General features: G+C 39.0%; 1 protein-coding gene across 8 annotated transcripts in view; it reads left to right on the plus strand.

The window, feature by feature from the left end:
- The window catches only part of TEX15 (testis expressed 15, meiosis and synapsis associated), a 171631-nt gene extending 152557 nt beyond the window's left edge, over positions 1–19074 (plus strand). For 6 of the 8 annotated variants that reach the window (XM_075604064.1, XM_075604096.1, XM_075604105.1 and 3 more), the window contains 2 exons: positions 446–1566; positions 17479–19074. In XM_075604064.1, the coding sequence (XP_075460179.1) occupies positions 446–1566; positions 17479–17492 (1135 nt within the window). In that variant the 3' untranslated portion in view covers positions 17493–19074. The remainder of the gene's footprint in view (positions 1–445; positions 1567–17478) is intronic. The other 2 variants (XM_075604078.1, XM_075604122.1) reach the window with 2 other exon arrangements.
- Positions 19075–23791: the final 4717 nt, after the last annotated feature.

Consider the following 23791-nt stretch of genomic DNA (forward strand, 5'->3'; position numbering starts at 1 on the left):
TATATATATATATATATACATACATACATATATTTATTTTTATATATATATATATATATATATATAAAATACATACATACACACACACACACACACACACACACATATATGTATAATATATACACAGTGCAGTATATGGCAGTCTTGTATATAGAAGTGTCCATCTCAGGACTTACTAATCAGCAAGTATCACAAGGCCGTTGCTAACTTTATTTTGTTTCTCATTCATAAAATTCTGCATGTTAATTGTTTGCTCATGTGTACATAATTACTATTGAATGTGCAGAAACCCTCCCTCCCCCCCCCCCCCAGAGGATACTGGTATTGTACTGTATACCATGGAGTGCGCTTTTAAGTTGACAAATTCCAGCTGATCAATAATAGATTTATGAAATACAGTTTTGTAACATGTTAGAACTGATATCTATATTGTTAATATTTTCAGGATGAAAGCAATTGATGCTCAAAGTACTAAGGAGGATACACATCTTAAAGATTCCGTGAGTTCAGTTGTAAAAGATTGCAAGAGCCCTTTAAATGTACCAATGGAGAAATGTGTTTCACCACTGACAAAAACTCCAGGCCTCGATTGTTCAAGTCAGGATGATGTGAGGATAAAAGAGCACAGAGGACATGTACTTAGTTCAACAGAGGGTAGCAAAATACAGAGAAGAGAATATGGATTGCATTCCAAGGAAATTCCATCAGCTGAAAAGTTAAAGAACTTCTCAGATTTTTCGCTAAAATTCACCACCCCTGGTTCAGTGAAGACATCATCAAATGTTTCAACTTCCGGTATGCATCGCTCTGCTCTGCCTGTTGACAATGGACATCTGTATCCTAAGCATCAAGTTCAGGTACAAGATGAAAAAGATGTACATCCTTCCTCAGAATCCAGATTTTCTTCAGCTAAGAAAAATGTTGGTGTAACATCTCAAGCGGCCATGGTCCAAAATGAAGAGAACAAAACAACTCTTAAAATAGGGCTTTCAGTTGATCAGAAGAAGAGCCATAATGTGCATTTTGTTGACAAATACTCTAAAGCCAGTGCTCCATCACAGGCACAAAAGAGCAAAATCCCTGTATTTCCTGTTACTGAAGCAAAAGCCCAAGAAAAGGATGAATCTTCTTTTCACAGTGATCAACCAGTGCAGCATAATAGTGGTTCTAATGATTGCAACAGTGCCCCTTCATGGGCAGTGGCACAAATGAGTAGCACATATGCACAGCCCCCCGACCCAGTCTATCCTTGGAACTCTTCTTCATACTTCTGGTATCAGAATAGCAGTAATAGTGTAGTGACCCAAACATATCAGGGAATATCCAGTGATAGACAACAGATCGTTCCATATGGTGGACCCTCGGCATTCTTAATACAAAACTCTTTCGCTACAAATCAGTCTTACTCCAACTACGCTAACTCAATGCAGCCACAGATGTTTTCAACACCTGGTTCGTTTAATGCTGGTATGTCTTACAATTATAGTGCTCCATCTCCTGCGTCACACCAGGGTTCTTCACAGCCTCCATATACTTATGGTTCCATGCCTAGAGTGTGGTCATGGGGTAAGTGTAACAATCAAACTTATAAACAATGTAACAAAAAACAGTAACTGTTTTGCACAATGCGTTGCTGGACCCCCTGTCTGCGACAGGGTTAAGTTAAAGGTTTTAATTTTCAACAAAAATGAGGTAACGTAGCTGGAGTTTATTCGAGATTATGAAATGCAATTATTAATGGAAATGCATTTAATATATTTGGTTGAAAACAGAACAAAGGGTTAACAGATGTCTCAGTATGGGGAGCAGTGTGGGGGGAGTTTAAGAAAATCAGTAGGGATGGAGAAGACATCAAATAAAATTCATGCTGCTTTCCACTTGCTCCAGAAAAAAACTGTTAAAAGTTGTATTTCCCTCTAAACCAAAGATTCTGAAGAAAGCACAGGTAATAGCATACTGTAGTGCCGCCGAGTATTCTAAAACAAACCTGGGGCAATCACCAACAAAACTCAGGTACATGCTGGGTACATGCTGCAACATTTCAGTGACATTTCTGCAGACAGACTAATGGCCCATCGGATTAACAGCGGAGGTCCCTGGCAGTCCCATTCAAACTGAATGGGACTGCCAGGGACCCCTGCTGTGTTATCTGATGGGACATTCGTCTGCAGAAATGTCAGTGAAATGTTGCAGCATGTACACAGCATGTACCTGGATCTTGTTTGTGATAGCCCCAGATTTTCAAAGGCAAATTTAAAGCATGTTTTAGAATACTCGTCGGCGCACCTGTACAGTTGTAAATGTTCAACACAATACAAGCTATTTATCGTCGTCTCCTTGTTGCAAAATAGATTTTAAAAGTTGTATCAAACATTAGAATCTTATTAAGATTCTGACCTTTAGCATCACTCCACCCTGTGCACCCTCACACCTACTTCAACACACATACAGAAACATACATGCTCCTGACCCCCTACAATTTCCAACATTTTTACAACCTCTTCCATCTCTACCCTTTCCTTCCCTGACATAGCAATCTCTCTATACAGCAGTACACTTTCATCAGCCTTAGAAAAACTGGCTCCGGCCACCACACGTCGCCCCCGACATTCTAAGCCACAATCGTGGCTACCCACTCACTACCTCTAACACTGCCCTCCCCCTTTCCAAGCAAACATACTGTTCTTCACTCCTACAAAATCTGCCCTCTAACCTTCAATACGTAGTTGCCACCTTTAGTGTCTCTGGCACCGGGGCAAGTTGAGTGACCGTGGCTGCCTCGGCTCCAGAGGATTATTGCTGTGGACACCCCATAGTGATGTCGTGGCAGGAACCGTCTGTCTTTTTTATTTTTCAGCTGCGGGATAATAGACATACCCTATTTCCTCAATTCTAAGACGCACCTTTTTTCTGATTTTCACATGTCTCAAATCGCGGTGCGTCTTAGAATCGATGTATTAATTTTTTTTATAATAAAACAAAGTGTCTACAGTACTAACCCCATCTTTTCACTCACCACGTTTCAGTAGAGGTCCCATGTCAGTGGAGGATAAAGCGGGGGGCGGGAGTATGCTGGGTGAGTGGCGGGAGTACGGCAGGAAAGGTCCCAAGTCTGCAGGTGAATGAAGATAAGAAGATGGCGGGCGGATGTGCGGTGGGGGCAGCAGGAGATCATAATAGCAGGAGAGCTGAGCAGGAGCAGAGCGGCATAGGGGAACGGCTTGGGAGGTGCACACTGTAACCAGAAGTCAGACACCAGTCAACTTCCGGTGTAACTGTGTGCACCTCCCAAGCCGTTCCCCTACACCACTCTGCTCCTGCTCAGCTCTCCTGCTGTTATGATCTCCTGCCACCACAACACGCCCGCCCACTGTCTTCTTATCTTCATTCACCTGCAGACTTGGGACCTGTCCCGCCGCCGTACTCCCGCCCGCTGTCCATCTTCAACCATCTGCAGACGTGGGACCTCTCCTGCCGCCGCCCGCTTCATTCTCCACTGACATGGGACCTCTCCTGAAACTTGGAAAGTGAAAATGTAATTTTCCTTGATTGTAAGGGCCAAATCGATGGTGCGTCTTACAATCGTTGGCGTCTTACAATCGAGGAAATATGGTACATTTCTACTACAGTTTTCTCAAACATCCAGGGGGAGCATAAGGGGAAAAAAACACAAATTTAAGTGCAGACGTTTCTAAAAAGTGGAATGATTGTGTCTTGGCTCGTATAAATGTACTACTCACAAGATATATGAGTTATTCAGGCAGTTGGCAAATTGGGTTGCCACCCATATAGATGGCTGCAATCTGGACCCCCCTTGTTGGAGATACCGTCAGCAGGATGATGTATGTAAAATAGAGAGAGAACTACATAGTGCGATCAAAAAGGTACAACTTTATATTTTAAAAAACGGGTCTATAAAATGCGCACTTACAATGTGCCAGTAAAAATCAAGCATGTATCTCACAAATGGAGAAAGTAGAAGCTCCCCGAACTGCTCACCGCCTCCCTCGGGTGTCTGGCTTTCTTCCACGGATCTGTGTGCCGGTTCAGAGCCTCCCTCAAGGCGCCCGTCCAGGAAGATGACGTCACGGCTGCAGAGTTGGTCAGCTACGGGTCGCGTCTGAGCCCAAAATTGGTCCACTCAACGCGTTTCGCCCAGCTTGCTGTAGCTGTTGTCGGCTTCGTCAGGAGTGTGTAAAATTGGGTACAGTTGATTCTTATATACCCTATAGACAACAAAGCAAAAAGCAGGATTTTCAGCGCTCGTGCTGCAGATGTTTTGATAGGAATAATCCCTGTGCTGCACGTGCATGGAGCGTCTCCCCAGAAGCTCCCACTTCAGAGGTGATCCCCCCTCGAAGGGGGGGAGGACACCCTGAGAAACAGAGAAGAAAAAATGCACAAAAGCGCACAAGGGAAGGAATTAGTATTAATTTATTAAAACAAACACATAAACAGCTGAGGGGATCCAACCCCTCCTCAGATCAATGAATTAGCTGCCCAGAAATGTAAACCATATATATGGTCTCTAAACATAGAAAACTTTAACACAGTAAAACATACACAACATAAGAAAAAAACACAATCAATGTAAAAATAATAAACAGAGAGAGTACTAACAGCCCAAGGGAGTTAAGGTAAAAACCGCCATAGAGAGCTATAATACTGCTGACAGGGGGAAACGAACACTCACACTGAGGCAAAGAAGGGGGACCTCTGATGACCGTACAGGATCCGGATCACGGCATCAAGGAAGATGGAAACAACCGCCACTGGAGCCTCAGGCAAGCTCCGTTTCAGCCTCTCAGCAAACACGCGCAGGATGACCTGTCGTGACCTCTACGCGTTTCGCACCACGTGCTTCGTCAGGAGGTCACGTACAGCGTCATCCGCGCGTATTTATAGGAAGAAGGGAATCAGTTAGGACGGCCCCCTTCCGAAGCCAAACCCAATGCCCTTAGAATGCCAGTAATATGTTTAAAGTGATGCTACCTCTTTCCCTTGCAATGTCACGTGTTGCAACAGTCACGTGTTGCAGGTTAACAGACACAAATACGAATCCGGACCTGCAATACTTACATAAACATGAACATGACATAACTTGAGATCATCAACTTATATTAATACATACACTGAATTAGAGCAAAAACAAATATACATTTTACATATTAATTGCACATGATGAGACTATAATTCATCTTTTAGATACCCAGTTAATTAAAATAGATACATATAGTGCTTTAATTAAAAAAAACATATAATGTTAATACATATACCATAAAAATGAGAGACTAATATAATATTGAATAATTAATAAAAATAAAGATAAAAATAAACAGACATTGAGCCAAATATATTATCTCAAAAATGGAGTGAGCTCAATAAGTTCATTAAAACCAATCGGATGTCTAGTTTGCATTTCATATATCCAATACTGTTCACGTTTTAATAAATGATTACAGTATCTCTATTGACTTGTCTGCTGTTCATTTGGATATGTTCAAGCCCTTTAAATGTGATGCAAGTGGGGTCATTGTTGTGAATCTCTTTAAAATGTTTTAATAGTGGTGTAAGCGGCATACCTTTAGCTGTAATTTTCGGTATGTTTTTTACGTTTCTCAAATGTTCTAACATACGCATTTTCAGTGGCCGTTTTGTCTTACCGATGTACTGTAAATTACAGTTACACTGTAAGACATAAACCACATGCGTAGTCTGACAGTTAATGAAACTTTTGGTATTGTAACTCCGCTTAGTGGCACAAGACGTGACTGTAGTTCCTTTACAAATATGTTTACACGCCTTGCACTTCCCACATTTATATGTGCCTTTAATGCCCAAGCGATCTTTAATGTCACCAGATGCGATGGCTTTTCTGGTGATTTGGCTTGGGGCCAACATATTTTTTAAATTTGGCGCACGTTTAAACACTATCCCTGGTTGTGAATTTAACTGAGGGCCCAATACAGGGTCCATTTTCAGTATTCCCCAGTGTTTTTTTTTAGGATTTTCCTGACCCCATTATGCATATCACTGAACTGAGTTATAAAAGCAGGGATTTTTGTATTTTTACTTTTGTCCCTCTTGTTTTTATTATATTTCATCAGTGATTTCCTTTCTATTTTTTCCAGTTTCTTTATTGAGGAATCTATCAGTTCCTCATTATAATTCTTATCGAGAAATCTTGTTTTGAGGAACTTAGATTGTATATCAAATTCCTCAACCTTAGAATCATTTCTCTTTAATCTTAGAAACTGGTTAAAGGGAATATTTTGAACCCATCTTTTGTCATGACAGCTAAGAGGGTCAAGATAAGAATTGACGTTAGTAGCTTTAAAGTGTGTTTTGGTCTGAACTGTATTGGATTCAATATATATTTCCAAATCGAGGAAATTAATGCTAACTGAACTATTAACACCACTAAATTTTAGATTAAATTGATTTGCATTTAGTTGATCAACAAATCCAAGATAGGATTCCTCAGTTCCCTCCCACACAATGATGATGTCATCGATATATCTCCTCCACAGCCTAAGCTGTGGAGGAGAACATCGAAATACCTCAAGCGACTCCCACAGTCCCATATATAGGTTAGCGAACGATGGGGCAAACGTAGTCCCCATCGCCGTCCCCACGATTTGTAAAAAATAAAGGGAATCAAACATAAAATAATTGTGACCCAAAATAAATTCAATTGATGTGAGAATAAAATCAATTTGGGTTATAGGTAATAGTTGTGGGTTCATAAGAAAGTGCCTTGTTGCCTCTATGCCTTTTTGGTGGGGGATGCTCGTGTATAGTGCTTGCACATCTAAAGTGGCTAATCTACAACTATCATTCCAAACAAAATTATCCAAAACCTGTAAAACCATAGTGGTGTCTTTAAGGTGAGACGGAAGTGATGTGACTAGTGATTGTAGGTAAAAATCAATATATGTGGACAAATTAGAAGTAATAGAATTGATTCCTGAAATAATAGGGCGTCCAGGTGGGGAAGTGAGGGATTTGTGAATCTTGGGGATGTAGTAAAAAATAGGGACTGTGGGTGTCTCAATGAGCATATATTCATATTCTGGCTTAGACAAAATCCCAATTGCAAAAGCCTCAGTCAAATGTTTTTTAATGAGTCCCAAGTATTCTCGAGTTGGATCTCTCTCTAAAGAAACATAAGTGGTTTTGTCCTCCAAAATGCGATAAGCCTCTTTAAAATAGTCCTCTTTATCCAAGAGGACTATTCCACCCCCTTTGTCAGCTGACCTCAAGACAATATCTGGGTTGGCTTTCAAGGTGTTTATACTTTTACGTTCCTCCCAGGTAAGGTTGGAATGATGTTTAGAGGATCTTTTTTTACACATTTCCTTAAAGTCCCTCTCCACCAATTTACCAAATAGATCAATATTATGTCCTCTAGAAGCATATGGGTAGAAGACTGATTTGGACTTAAATCCTGAGTGAAGGTAACTACTAAAATTGACAAAATCTGGGTCACTTTCTCTTAAAAGGGCTTCAAGGTCCTCAATTAATGCTGCATCTTCAATATCATGCTCTTTAGGTTTTTTAATTTGAGTATTAGCTAGTTTGTCACCAGAGCTACTAAAATGACGCTGTAATGTCATTTTCCTCAAATATTTTTGAAGGTCAATGTATAGATCAAACTCTTTCGCATCCCTTGTAGGTGCAAAGGTGAGCCCCTTCTTTAGCACCTGAAAGAGATGGTGATCTATAGTGAGCGAAGATAAATTAAATATCCCGCTAGAGATTAATGTTAATGACTCAGGGATTCCCTCTTTGTGGGCGGGCTTTCTCCCTCCTCTCTTACCTCGTCTGAGTATCCCCTTTTGCAATTCACTTTTGTCAGGGGATTTGAGGGAGGGTTGTCTAGATCCCAGCTCGGTCTTTTGAGCTTGTTTTTTGTTGTTTTCTGAAAAAAACAGTCATTATTATCATCATTTTCACTGACACTTCCTTTACCTCTTAGTTTTGAGAATTTATTAGAAACCGGGATATCAAATTCTATACGTTTGTCTTCCTTAGGAGCATATTGTTCTCTCCTTGGATGTTTATATTTATGTTTGATATCATTTGGCTTCCCATTTTTGCCCACTATTGACCAATTATCACTATGGCTTTTCTCTCTATATTTGTATTGTTGATAAGGCCTTTCCTTAGAGTGATCTTTCTTATTCTCATAGTGTGGTCTTTTCGAATTTTTATTCACTTTGTTGGCTTTCTCATTTTTCTGAGGATTTTTTAGAGATTTATTGATTTTTGGAATGGCACCGGACAGATTTTGATCCTTTTTCATTGGTTCTATTTTAGATGGATTTGTGCTTACTGACTTTTGTGGAGTCTGATCATGTAAGGTTATGTCCTTATTAGCACTTTTGACTGTTTTGTCTTTCCAATCTTTTTGCCTGTTCTCCAAATAATCAATTTTATCTCTTAAAAATTTCTTATTTTTCCTCAACATGATCCCTTTCTCATGTTTTTTCAGTTTCCCCACCATATCTTCTACCAATTTTGGCAGCCCCTCTAGTGTTGGCAAACTGATAATGTCCGTCTTAACCTTATCAATTTTGACGGACAATTCTTGTAGTTCCTTTTTCCTCTCTCCCATAAGGAGTTTGACGAGGTTAGTGGAACTGATCTCAAGAATTTCTTCCCAAATGGCTAAAAAAGCTGGATTTTCATTGCCATGCGTGGGTTTAATTAACAGTCGCAACCCTCTAGGGATCCTTTTATGCTTAATATATTCTTCAAAGGATACAAGTTCCCAAAATGCCTTAGTTTCTTGCTCCAACAATTTTGTAAGGGCAAGTACTAATGAGGGTAAATCAGTGGAATCATCTTCCAAATTGACATCATCACAAAACATTTGACCTACTAACGCACTTCTATTGTTCCTATTATCTAAACTAGACAAAAATAAGGTGGTGAAATCAAGTGGTACAGCCATCCTATTATCTATAGTATCAAAATACAATTTATTTTTATTAATTATTCAATATTATATTAGTCTCTCATTTTTATGGTATATGTATTAACATTATATGTTTTTTTTAATTAAAGCACTATATGTATCTATTTTAATTAACTGGGTATCTAAAAGATGAATTATAGTCTCATCATGTGCAATTAATATGTAAAATGTATATTTGTTTTTGCTCTAATTCAGTGTATGTATTAATATAAGTTGATGATCTCAAGTTATGTCATGTTCATGTTTATGTAAGTATTGCAGGTCCGGATTCGTATTTGTGTCTGTTAACCTGCAACACGTGACTGTTGCAACACGTGACATTGCAAGGGAAAGAGGTAGCATCACTTTAAACTTATTACTGGCATTCTAAGGGCATTGGGTTTGGCTTCGGAAGGGGGCCGTCCTAACTGATTCCCTTCTTCCTATAAATACGCGCGGATGACGCTGTACGTGACCTCCTGACGAAGCACGTGGTGCGAAACGCGTAGAGGTCACGACAGGTCATCCTGCGCGTGTTTGCTGAGAGGCTGAAACGGAGCTTGCCTGAGGCTCCAGAGGCGGTTGTTTCCATCTTCCTTGATGCCGTGATCCGGATCCTGTACGGTCATCAGAGGTCCCCCTTCTTTGCCTCAGTGTGAGTGTTCGTTTCCCCCTGTCAGCAGTATTATAGCTCTCTATGGCGGTTTTTACCTTAACTCCCTTGGGCTGTTAGTACTCTCTCTGTTTATTATTTTTACATTGATTGTGTTTTTTTCTTATGTTGTGTATGTTTTACTGTGTTAGAGTTTTCTATGTTTAGAGACCATATATATGGTTTACATTTCTGGGCAGCTAATTCATTGAGCTGAGGAGGGGTTGGATCCCCTCAGCTGTTTATGTGTTTGTTTTAATAAATTAATACTAATTCCTTCCCTTGTGCGCTTTTGTGCATTTTTTCTACCCTATAGACAAGCTAATCTATTCAATTATACAATAAAACAATTAAACAACCTGATCTATGGCTATTATTGTGGGAGTGAAGTTGGAAATTTCAAGACATACAGTGAATTGCTTCGCATACATTAATGAGTAAGTGCAAATGACAATGCAATAAAGAAGCAAACAGAAAGCAGACATAATAATCTTATGATGTTTAAAGGTGCATATATATATTTACAAAAACAACCCAACTTGGGCAATATGAAATGTCATTAGACAATTATTGTTTTGGATAGCATATGTGGATTTATTCCATCTCCAATCATCAAAGGGCAACAATTACGGAATTAAGTTTGAGGAGATAGAGTTTGAGGGGTAAACTCTGTTAATCATATTTATATAGTGTGAGACTGCTCACAACACTTTATAGATTCTAATAATTTTTTCTTCTTCAGTGGATATTCACTCTAAAAGTTTTAACAATAATGCTCAAATTGGCAAATAAAGAGTCTATTAGAATATTAATACTAGGAGTTAGTATATATGTGCGATCTTTGATAGGGTACAATTTTCTGCACTACATCTATCTGGGAACTGAATTGTCAGAAAAAAATGGCAAGGTGTTGATTCCTGATAGCATTCTAATTGCACTTAAATTTAGGTGTATCTATGTGGTCCAAACCTTATGTGTTGTATATATACATTTATAGAGATAAATCAATATAATGAGTTGTGAAAATAGTATACAGATTCCATTTATCATATTTGAATAGGAAACGGAGTTGTAAGGGCATTCACTACGGTTGCGTGATCAGGTAGGCTATTATATATGTAAAAAAAGAATGTGAATAAAAATATAATACTATAGGTGCTGATAATGAAACAGTCTCTATCAATCAACTGTAATGACATTTCATTTACAATGAATGGACACAGGGTCAATATTCAAAACATCAACATACAGATTATATATATAGTGTATACAGTTGCCAGTTCCTATGGTAAATCCTGAAAGATAAGATAGGAAAAGCTAGTACAGAGACAGAGAGACAAAGGAACAAAAGAGGATCATATTAGTACCATGATTTTAAGCATAATCTATTTCAAAAAAGGAGCAAGATCTATCTCGGCATTAAGGCCTCTTGGAGCTAATGTTTTGAGGCGATGGATCCAAAATGTTTCCCTCTTTAGAAGTTCTGACCCCCTATCCCCTCCCCTCCAATGGGGTAGTACATGTTCGATGGCTTTAAAGATTAGGCCTGTTGGTTCTCCACCGTGACATTCAGAAAAATGATTTGGTATATATACTGTGGTTAGTCAATTTTCTCTTGATGCCACTCAGATGTTCGATAATTCGAGTTCTTACTGGTCTTATGGTCTTTCCGATATATTGTAACTTGCAGGAACATTCCATTAGATAGACTACATGGTCTGTCCTGCAAGTCATAAAGGTTTCAATATTGAAGACTTCACCAGTGACATTAGAGCAAAAATTAGTATGATCAGAAGACCTGAATCCACACGCCTTACAACTTGTACAGCCAAAAAAACCTTTCTTATTTAACCATCTATTGTTCTTAGAATTGGTGTCCCTTAATGCACTAGGGGCTAATTTGTCTTTAAGATTAGAGGCTTTTTTAAAAATCACATTTGGTCTGTCTGGGATATTGGGACCCAAAACTGGATCGTTTTTGAGTATGTCCCAGTGCTTTAGAATGATGTTCTTAATTTTTCCTGCATCTCTACTATATCCCGTCAGAAATGCAAAATCATATTTGTTGTTTCTATTTAAATTCTTTTGCTTAGGTACCAGTAGATCCTCTCTCTGAAGTTCCCCTGCCCTACTTATAGCTGATTCTATTGTTTCCTCCTTGTAGTTTTTCTCCAAGAACCTGTTTTTAATTATTTCAGATTGTGTAATGTATTGTTCTTTGTCTGTGCAATTCCTTCTTATTCTGGTGAACTGGCTTGCTGGTACATTGTCCATCCATTGTGGTATATGGCAACTGTCTCTCTTGATGAAGTTGTTTTTATCTATATCTTTAAAATAAGTTTTTGTCTTGATAGATTCGTTTTCGATATAGATATTTAAATCTAGGAAATTGATTTGATCCTTGCTCCATTCACTAGTAAATTTTAAATTGTGTGAGTTAATATTCATCTCATTGATAAATTTAATAAGTGTATCTTCTCCCCCACTCCAAATGAAAAACACATCATCAATGTAGCGGCGATAGAGGACAAGATTCGCACCAAGCTCACCCCCTGACCAGATGTTGTCTGTCTCCCAATCTGAAACAAACAGATTGGCGTAGCTTGGAGCGAATCTCGTCCCCATCGCCGTCCCACATTTTTGCAAATAAAAAGTGTGTGAATACCAAAAATAATTGTGCTCTAGTATGAATTTTATACTGTCAATAATAAATTCAACCTGTGATGCTGGTAGACTCTCATCCTCCTGTAGAACCCGCCTGACTGATTCGCAACCCTGTGTGTGTTCTATAATTGTATACAGTGAAGCAACGTCGCATGTTGCCAATAGAAAGTGTTTTTCCCATTTGACACAACTCAAAAGATTGAGTATCTCTACTGTATCTTTTAGATAGGGCTTTTGTTTGACCACATATTTTTGTAAGAATGTATCTATATATAAAGAGAGGTTGGCAGTTAGTGAGTCAATCCCCGAGACTATTGGTCTGCCTGGGGGATTGACTACACTCTTATGGATCTTTGGAAGGAAGTAGAAGACCGGCATCTTGGCTTTATTTCGGTACAAGAAATTGTATTCTTTTTCATCCAGTATGCCGGTCTCCCTTCCCCCATCCAACAGCATTTTGAGTTCTTCTGTATATTTAATGATGGGATTGCCTGACAACTTTTCATATGTGTTGGTGTCTCCTAGCAATCTCAATGCCTCTTCTTCATATTTATCTCGATCCATAAGGACTATCCCCCCCCCTTTGTCTGCCTGTTTGACCACCAAATCCTTATTATCCATAAGTTGTTTAAGGGCATCTTTTTCATTCTTAGTTAAGTTTTCTTTTTTCTGATTTCCCTTTTCTTTCAAATCTGTACTCAAATTTTCAAATTCTTTTGTTATCATTTGAAAAAAAACTTCCAAATGGTTCCCTGTGGCAAAATGTGGGAAGAAGGTGGATTTGGGTTTCAACCCTGTGTGTATGAATCTTCTTTCTTGTTCTACCATTGATGCCAACCGTTTCCTAAGGAAACTCACTGTGAAACGTTATTTCCTAGGGAGACACATTGAGCACAACACTATCAGGGAAGTACCAGCAGTGGTACTGAAAAAGATATGAAAGGTATGAAAAAGATGCCCTTAAACAACTTATGGATAATAAGGATTTGGTGGTCAAACAGGCAGACAAAGGGGGGGGGATAGTCCTTATGGATTGAGATAAATATGAAGAAGAGGCATTGAGATTGCTAGGAGACACCAACACATATGAAAAGTTGTCAGGCAATCCCATCATTAAATATACAGAAGAACTCAAAATGCTGTTGGATGGGGGAAGGGAGACCGGCATACTGGATGAAAAAGAATACAATTTCTTGTACCGAAATAAAGCCAAGATGCCGGTCTTCTACTTCCTTCCAAAGATCCATAAGAGTGTAGTCAATCCCCCAGGCAGACCAATAGTCTCGGGGATTGACTCACTAACTGCCAACCTCTCTTTATATATAGATACATTCTTACAAAAATATGTGGTCAAACAAAAGGCCTATCTAAAAGATACAGTAGAGATACTCAATCTTTTGAGTTGTGTCAAATGGGAAAAACACTTTCTATTGGCAACATGCGACGTTGCTTCACTGTATACAATTATAGAACACACACAGGGTTGCAAATCAGTCAGGCGGGTTCTACAGGAGGATGAGAGTCTACCAGCATCACAGGTTGAATTTATTATTGACAGTATAAAATTCATACTAGAGCACAATTATTTTTGGTATTCACACACTTTTTATTTGCAAAAATGTGGGACGGCGATGGGGACGAGATTCGCTCCAAGCTACGCCAATCTGTTTGTTTCAGATTGGGAGACAGACAACATCTGGTCAGGGGGTGAGCTTGGTGCGAATCTTGTCCTCTATCGCCGCTACATTGATGATGTGTTTTTCATTTGGAGTGGGGGAGAAGATACACTTATTAAATTTATCAATGAGATGAATATTAACTCACACAATTTAAAATTTACTAGTGAATGGAGCAAGGATCAAATCAATTTCCTAGATTTAAATATCTATATCGAAAACGAATCTATAAAGACAAAAACTTATTTTAAAGATATAGATAAAAACAACTTCATCAAGAGAGACAGTTGCCATATACCACAATGGATGGACAATGTACCAGCAAGCCAGTTCACCAGAATAAGAAGGAATTGCACAGACAAAGAACAATACATTACACAATCTGAAATAATTAAAAACAGGTTCTTGGAGAAAAACTACAAGGAGGAAACAATAGAATCAGCTATAAGTAGGGCAGGGGAACTTCAGAGAGAGGATCTACTGGTACCTAAGCAAAAGAATTTAAATAGAAACAACAAATATGATTTTGCATTTCTGACGGGATATAGTAGAGATGCAGGAAAAATTAAGAACATCATTCTAAAGCACTGGGACATACTCAAAAACGATCCAGTGTTGGGTCCCAATATCCCAGACAGACCAAATGTGATTTTTAAAAAAGCCTCTAATCTTAAAGACAAATTAGCCCCTAGTGCATTAAGGGACACCAATTCTAAGAACAATAGATGGTTAAATAAGAAAGGTTTTTTTGGCTGTACAAGTTGTAAGGCGTGTGGATTCAGGTCTTCTGATCATACTAATTTTTGCTCTAATGTCACTGGTGAAGTCTTCAATATTGAAACCTTTATGACTTGCAGGACAGACCATGTAGTCTATCTAATGGAATGTTCCTGCAAGTTACAATATATCGGAAAGACCATAAGACCAGTAAGAACTCGAATTATCGAACATCTGAGTGGCATCAAGAGAAAATTGACTAACCACAGTATATATACCAAATCATTTTTCTGAATGTCACGGTGGAGAACCAACAGGCCTAATCTTTAAAGCCATCGAACATGTACTACCCCATTGGAGGGGAGGGGATAGGGGGTCAGAACTTCTAAAGAGGGAAACATTTTGGATCCATCGCCTCAAAACATTAGCTCCAAGAGGCCTTAATGCCAAGATAGATCTTGCTCCTTTTTTGAAATAGATTATGCTTAAAATCATGGTACTAATATGATCCTCTTTTGTTCCTTTGTCTCTCTGTCTCTGTACTAGCTTTTCCTATCTTATCTTTCAGGATTTACCATAGGAACTGGCAATTGTATACACTATATATATAATCTGTATGTTGATGTTTTGAATATTGACCCTGTGTCCATTCATTGTAAATGAAATGTCATTACAGTTGATTGATAGAGACTGTTTCATTATCAGCACCTATAGTATTATATTTTTATTCACATTCTTTTTTTACATATATAATAGCCTACCTGATCACGCAACCGTAGTGAATGCCCTTACAACTCCGTTTCCTATTCAAATATGATAAATGGAATCTGTATACTATTTTCACAACTCATTATATTGATTTATCTCTATAAATTTATATATACAACACATTAGGTTTGAACCACATAGATACACCTAAATTTAAGTGCAATTAGAATGCTATCAGGAATCAACACCTTGCCATTTTTTTCTGACAATTCAGTTCCCAGATAGATGTAGTGCAGAAAATTGTACCCTATCAAAGATCGCACATATATACTAACTCCTAGTATTAATATTCTAATAGACTCTTTATTTGCCAATTTGAGCATTATTGTTAAAACTTTTAGAGTGAATATCCACTGAAGAAGAAAAAATTATTAGAATCTATAAAGTGTTGTGAGCAGTCTCACACTATATAAATATGATTAACAGAGTTTACCCCTCAAACTCTATCTCCTCAAACTTAATTCCGTAATTGTTGCCCTTTGATGATTGCAGATGGAATAAATCCACATATGCTATCCAAAACAATAATTGTCTAATGACATTTCATATTGCCCAAGTTGGGTTGTTTTTGTAAATATATATATGCACCTTTAAACATCATAAGATTATTATGTCTGCTTTCTGTTTGCTTCTTTATTGCATTGTCATTTGCACTTACTCATTAATGTATGCGAAGCAATTCACTGTATGTCTTGAAATTTCCAACTTCACTCCCACAATAATAGCCATAGATCAGGTTGTTTAATTGTTTTATTGTATAATTGAATAGATTAGCTTGTCTATAGGGTATATAAGAATCAACTGTACCCAATTTTACACACTCCTGACGAAGCCGACAACAGCTACAGCAAGCTGGGCGAAACGCGTTGAGTGGACCAATTTTGGGCTCAGACGCGACCCGTAGCTGACCAACTCTGCAGCCGTGACGTCATCTTCCTGGACGGGCGCCTTGAGGGAGGCTCTGAACCGGCACACAGATCCGTGGAAGAAAGCCAGACACCCGAGGGAGGCGGTGAGCAGTTCAGGGAGCTTCTACTTTCTCCATTTGTGAGATACATGCTTGATTTTTACTGGCACATTGTAAGTGCGCATTTTATAGACCCGTTTTTTAAAATATAAAGTTGTACCTTTTTGATCGCACTATGTAGTTCTCTCTCTATTTTACATACATCATCCTGCTGACGGTATCTCCAACAAGGGGGGTCCAGATTGCAGCCATCTATATGGGTGGCAACCCAATTTGCCAACTGCCTGAATAACTCATATATCTTGTGAGTAGTACATTTATACGAGCCAAGACACAATCATTCCACTTTTTAGAAACGTCTGCACTTAAATTTGTGTTTTTTTCCCCTTATGCTCCCCCTGGATGTTTGAGAAAATTGCTTGAATCTTTGGAACCCGTGAAACAGGTCCCACCAGTGAGGTTTGAGCTGGGTGGTTGGAATACTATCATCATACATCACTTTTCTAATATATATTCACTATTGCTATTATATATAGTTGTTTGCGCCTTATATCACTTATTTCACAATACATTTCTACTACAGTACATCTGTATATATAAAAAGAAATGTTACATTTAAATTAGGAAATTTAAGAAAATTAACCTTCTTATTAATGTAGTCTTAATGAAGTCTGTAGTGATTCTTTCCACTCTTTTTTATAATGTACTTTAGCACTTTAGAGAGATCTGCTTTTAGACTTCAGGTTTTTGAAGTGTGTAAGGAAGAAGCTTTTATTGTATGTTAAATTAATTCTAAGAGAAATGTGGAAAAATAAAAATGGCTCTTTGATTTAGAGTGGTTTTTTTTCTCGCACAAATAAATAACAACATGAAAATGTGTATACAATATGCGTAAATGTGAAATTTCGCTACGTATGGTAGCGAAACAATGTAGAGCCACAGAGATGGCCAATAAGATACCAGGGAGCTGCACTTCCAGCAGAAAGTAGGAGAAGTGATGTCACTGTTGAGACCTTACCTGGAGTCTGGTTGGAGTTCCCATTTTTAATCAGAATCTCTGATTTCTTTTCTACAGATTCCTGGCAATAAATATACCTTTTGTGCATTTCGCGTCAATTCCTTCACTGAAGACAAGAAAAGACAAGTTTCTGCTTTTGACAAAAGTGTAATTGTCCTACTATTCCTATAGTGACTACAGCTGAAACTTATTATAATATCAAGTATGATGAAGCTGACACATCAGCAAGAATATATTGTGTTCTGGACAGTGTGTCAATGGTAGATAATATGCTTAAACGTGCTGTTTAGTCTTGCTGCTGTGAGTAATCGAATGTGGTGTATCAACAACCTGCATAAGTCTCTATAGAAGCCAATAAGACCTCATGGTAGATTCTACAGGGAAGCGAGGAGTAAATAGATGTTTTTAACAATGTTGTGCTCTTACAAATGTTTGTAGACAGTTTGTGTTGCTGTATTGTAATTCAGTATTTTTTGTGTATTAAACAAGTTTGAAGGAATCAATCACTCTAAATGCAGAGTTTGTTAGCATTTAATGTTATGCACTTGTTAAGCCCATTGAAGAAACAAACGTGGGTTTTGTGAATACAGTAGCAATATGGGTAACTTACTGTATGTCCACATTGCAGTGCAGGCCTCTCTGGCACTGCAGTGGTTAAATCCATGAAAATGATAAGCACTCTTTTATACGTTTAGTAATTTTTTCTACACATTTACACTTATATCAGTTAAGGCAAGGTTTTAATATTACTACAGTATTTCTTTTCTATAAGCAGAGGTAATTTATTTGTATATTTTTGTACCTTTTTCAAAAAAGTGGCCTTAAGAATTGTTAATTTGTAAATGTTTCATTCTTGTTCACTTGCAAGATTTTAGTGATCAAACAACTTTGCTCGGCTCATTGCTAAACATTTGTCATTCATGATTTGATTTAAGATAATTAGTCTTCCTTGCTAATGTGTGGTTAAAGCTGCAATATGGCTTAGCATTATTTTTTTTTTTAATATATATATATTTATTTTTTATTACATGATTGAAGCAGGGGGTCTCCAGAGCTGAACCCTGTTAATTTCAGCTCTGATGGATCCCCTGCTTCCAGAGTGGGGTGCCTGTATCTCTGCTGAGTTTAAAGCCCCTGGTCACACAGGCCAATAGGAAGCCGCAACGGATGACGTTACGGCTTCCTATTGGCCAGCGCGACGCGGGACATTTCGTTTCTCTGCTTGTAGGGATACTGGCACCACAACGGAGGTAAGTATCTCTGGAAGCAAGAGGCCCGTGAGCTGAAATTAACAGGGTTCAGCTTTGGAGACCCCCTGCTTCAAACCTGTAATAAAAAATATATTTATTTAAAAGATAAAAGCTAACCCATATTGCTGCTTTAACAGTATAACATAGTGTGGATCCAAACATTATTATTGCACATATCTCAATGTCAACTCAAAGATGTGGACTGCAATAAGCCAGCTTTGAATGCACATATTACATTTGCACGTGGACTTTCATATCTATAGTGTGAGGTGGATTTACTAATTTTTTCTGTTTTTTAAATATTTTGGCAGGTATTCATTTGTGTTGTTTTATTCCTTATTTTCTGTTAAAAAAGGTCACCAAATTATGTAAACTCCAGAAAAATCATTTGTATTAATAAACCCAAGATAAAAAATAAAAATAATTGCTTACAACGTTGCAGCATTTGTGGTTTTTATTTGCATTTTTAGTAAATAAATAATAGTTTAAAAAAAAAGTGTAGCCTTGTCCTCCTACCCTGCCTCCGGTGCGGGGGCGCTGCTCAGTGGTTGACCGGAGCTCTGCGCGATCGGGAGTGTGGAGGTGGCCATTTTTGTAGTCGCGCATTTGCAGTGCGGCGAGGCGTGCATGCGCACGGGTGGAGCCAGTGGCCATCTTAGGATAGCTCCGCATATGCAGCCACGGGACTACACGTCCCAGAATCCCTAGAGGGAGGGACTGTCCACATGGGACTGCCCCAGCCAAAAGGATTGGAGCAGTGAGAGGAACAAAATATTGTCCGGGGTTGGAAAGCCAGCGAGCACTGATGGAGGAGCCAAAGAAGAAGGTAATGTCCAGGGATCAGTGCTTCCTGGGCTAGGCCTAGAACTTGCCTGTAGGCCCCAGTTAGGGCCAGAGACACTAGTCCCAGATAGGGACTCTTCCCCGTATTGTTATTTCTGCACCGGTGACTGGACGGCTGCGCGGTACACAGGACCCTGAGACATTGTGTGAGACCCTTCGGCTGGAGCTCACACTGCGAGGAGGATCAAAACACTTGGAGAAAAAGGATTTGTGTTGGAGGCCCGCTACGTGGGACCTGCTCCAACACACCATGCCAAGTAGCACCTGGGTTCTGGAGTACCCAGGCAGGTACCCAACGTGCACCTACATCTACAGGGGGTAGCGCTACCTCACATTTGAGTGGGATTGCTGGGACAGGACACCAGGGTTTATTGGTGCCACAGCACCCTCAGTACTTTGGGGGAACAACCACGTGTTGGGTCACTGGGTTTATACTATGGATACCGGTTATTGTATGGTATCTGGGGCAAAATCAGAGCATTGTACTCATCACAGAAAATGGGTCCCAGTTAAAAGCAATTGGAATTTTTATTTTGATAAATCAGTTTGCCCCAGTTCTGAATCCAGGAGGGATTGTTTCCCAGAGTTCTATTGCACTTCAAACACGTTGCAAAATGACACATTTCTAGTTTTGTTTTTATTTTTTTCTTTCTTTTGTATGGCTAATCATATGCAGCACTGAACATTTATGGGCAAAGCAATAAAAATATTCTAAATAAATCATTTCAGTAAAGTACCAGATAATTAATACTAGAGAAAAGAAGAGGTCATCCTATGTTGTACCCTGAATATCATTTATGCAATTGTTAGTCTATCCCTTCTTCTTTCATTGTTTTTATTGAAAGAGCTTTTCAATGCCAAGTAAGTCAGCCAAAATGACTAATGTTTTCCATCTATAATAGGACTGTAATAGTGACACATTAGCTGCTAGATGCAGGATTAATTTGTGTCTATGGTCATATGAAGATTGAAGAAGACAGAAGAGTTGACGTCAGAACGAACTATAATCTGTCTGGAACACTGCTCATAATGCAAAGTTTTAAAGCTAATAAAAGTTAACATTGCCTTAAAATTCAATTGTTAAAACCACAAACTGGAGACAAAGGTAAGTTGGTCAATGTTTAATGGTTTCTATTTTATGAGAAGATAGCAGGAATCAAGATAATTTGCTGCAAAATGGAACCAAAGTTTGACCTATAGGATTTATCTACATGAGATATTTTAGTAGCTTAGCTTAATGACCCCACTACTGTAAGTCAGTGCATAGTTTGCCTATTGTTGTGGGCCTGGAACATTATGAAATAGTCACTGTAATTTATTATCTTGAATATAGATATTTAGTTTTAAAATAGAAATTATGACAGTTCCATTGAGGCTGTGATACCTTTTAATTTTGAGTGTTAGTTACACCCATTTTACAAGTCTCAAGGCATATAGGGTCTCAAATCTCTGGCTAATTTTGGTCCATTAACCCTGTTGGTGCTGGTATGTCTATATATACTGTGACAAACGCCCCTCTTTTGTAGCGCTGACGTCTTTCTGGGTTCTTCCCGACACAGTCTTCTAGGGTTATTTATACAAAAAACAGGAACATGCAAAGTATTACGTTGCTTAACTCAGCCTCCTGCCTGCTTTATTTTCATCTAAGTAAGGTACTGCAGCTTTAACATGTGTAGGTTAGAGGCACTCAGACATTTTTATTCAGCGGTTCACTTATATCAGTGTCATAGCATTTCACACAGTGTCACTTTTAAGAAATAATATAAAGAAATCCTATCCCTTTCAGGGATCTAACTACACATCAGAATCAGCCTCTAACTGCTGCTGGGCCAACTAACCTGGTTCCCCAGCTTAAAACAATGCCCTCTCATTTAGGGTCACTAGATACAGCATAGTCTTTTAGAAACAGCAATAAACATTTGTTTGTCTTATCTGTTCGTGGTGGGAACTCGGTCCCAAGTGTCAAGGCAAATCCTCTGGTACTGTGATACTTGGAGGGGCCGTCCACCCCGAAACTGGATGCAGGGGAGCAGCGATACCCCCAGCCTCGAGGCTCTAAGGAGAGAGAGTGAAATGCAAACCTCTAAATACCTGTGCATGTGATTAGAAGAGCAGGTGAGGGAGAACTAGACCCATTGTAATCTGTGGTCTGGATTTTCCATCCAGCTGCCTGAGTTAATGTGAAGCTGTGGAATGGACCATTTTTAACTATTCCTGTACTTTCTGACCTAAAATGGGGCAGAAAGCTGCCTAACATCTTTGGACTATGTCACAATACGTACCATATATATATATATTATATATATATATATATATATATATATATATATATATATATAAATATATATAGAAAGACAAAAAAAAGAAAGCGCCCGATCCTAGTGTAATATGAAACAAAACATTTAATAAACAGACCTAAATTCAAAAGATGTGGACTCACAAACAAATGTGAATAAAAAGCATGTAATGAGTATACTCATTCGCCAACTGTGGGATGGACCTGCTCTGCTCACACGCCAACCAGCTCTTCAATGGAGTCCCAGACTGTCTCAGCCACCGACCAGCAGGGCTTCCACAGGGTGCCACGATCTCTCACGATGTAACCCGGATGCAGATCTCTCCTCTATATACAGTGTTCGACAAACCTATACATTTGCACGCCTCGGGCGAGTGGATTTAACATCGTGGCGAGCTCCTATTGGCCCAAGCAGCACACGTTTGGTACTAGGTGGCGAGTAGATTTTTTTGTTCAGCGAGTAGATTTTTTGGTGATTTGTCGACCACTGTATATATAGATATATATATAGATACATACATACAGAGAGACACACTACACAGTTGCAGGAAATGGAAGGGATAGATAAGAAAGCTCTGGTCTAAAGCAAATTACTTTTACAACAACCTTAGCGTAAAAATGTTATGTCTTCTTTCCTCCTCCAAAATCTAATGGAAATAAGGAGCATTTGTGTGATCTAAGTACGTTATTGTAAATCCTACTTTTAAGAGTTGGAGTTTTACCACAAGGAGTCCCCCTAGACAACAGGTTACTATCCACAGTACTGAACTGTACATGAGCTACTGACATACCTGTATTTTGAATTTTGTTTCTTGCTCTGTATATTGTAAGAATGCCATTTGGATGGCTCTATACTACAAGAGAGAAAAGGCTGCACAACATATAAAAAGATATTTGACATTATTTTGTGAAATGACATTCAATGGTCTAAATTGCCACTCATTAACATAATGTAAGAAATACATTTAAACACCCAGAACCCTATTTTAAAGTATACAAAATCAATATACATACATTTTTACTAACGTAATGTACTATACAGATTACACAATATGGAAACGTTCCCAGCACTCATAAATGAAATAATGGAAATGGGAATAAGCCAAATGATTTTAGAATGAAAAAATGGTAATGCAAAACAACAATAAATCGAAACGTACCATGAGTATATGTGTAGCGCACCTTCCCCACCCCCTGAGAGATGTGTGGCTAAGGTGTGTATATGGTGCAATACCTGTGGTGCACAGGAGATCTAAGTCTCTGCTACTGGGAACCTGGGGTATACCTGAGTCGATGTTCGGTCGGTATTGTCTCCATCTGTATAGGATTCTATGGTGTAGAATAACCCCGCTACAGAACCCGCATACAATAAAACACACACTTATGAAAGATAACAGTTTTAAATATATATATACCACCAACCAGGCCATGCACGGCTGTACCCTCCAATGCTCCGCTCCCCCACCCAAGGTGTGTGTGACAGCGCTGCCCCACTATAGTATTTAAGTTGGGTACCTGCCGGGTGATGCCACACCCGGGCATGCTGATGCCACGATGCTGGGATCCACGGATTCGAGCTGATACTGCGAAGCCTCCGCCTCTATGTTGGGTGGGTCCCTCATGGAATGTACCACATAAACAATGTCTTTATTAATGTAGGGCGATCTGTGTCCTGGACCACAGGCCACATCCACCTAGCGGTGTCTCCCTGTGTCCCTAACACTAATATTGCTTAGCAGGGCAGGGTCCCTATCTGAGGGGCAAGTCCCTATCGCAGCCACAAACTATGTGGGACTCGGGGCCTAGCTGGGGCATAATAGGGGGTATCTGGCCTAGTGCAGGTGCCCCTGACATCTGCACATATAACTTACTCCTTCCTTGTCCCAGCTCCAACTGCCACTCTCCTAACTGTCAGCTCAAACTTCAAGCACACACAAAGTTCCAATCTCCCCTCAGGAGATTCTTGAAGCCCTATTGGCTG

Source organism: Ascaphus truei, chromosome 1 (genome assembly GCF_040206685.1).
Source record: "Ascaphus truei isolate aAscTru1 chromosome 1, aAscTru1.hap1, whole genome shotgun sequence".
Taxonomy (NCBI): Eukaryota; Metazoa; Chordata; class Amphibia; order Anura; family Ascaphidae; genus Ascaphus; species Ascaphus truei.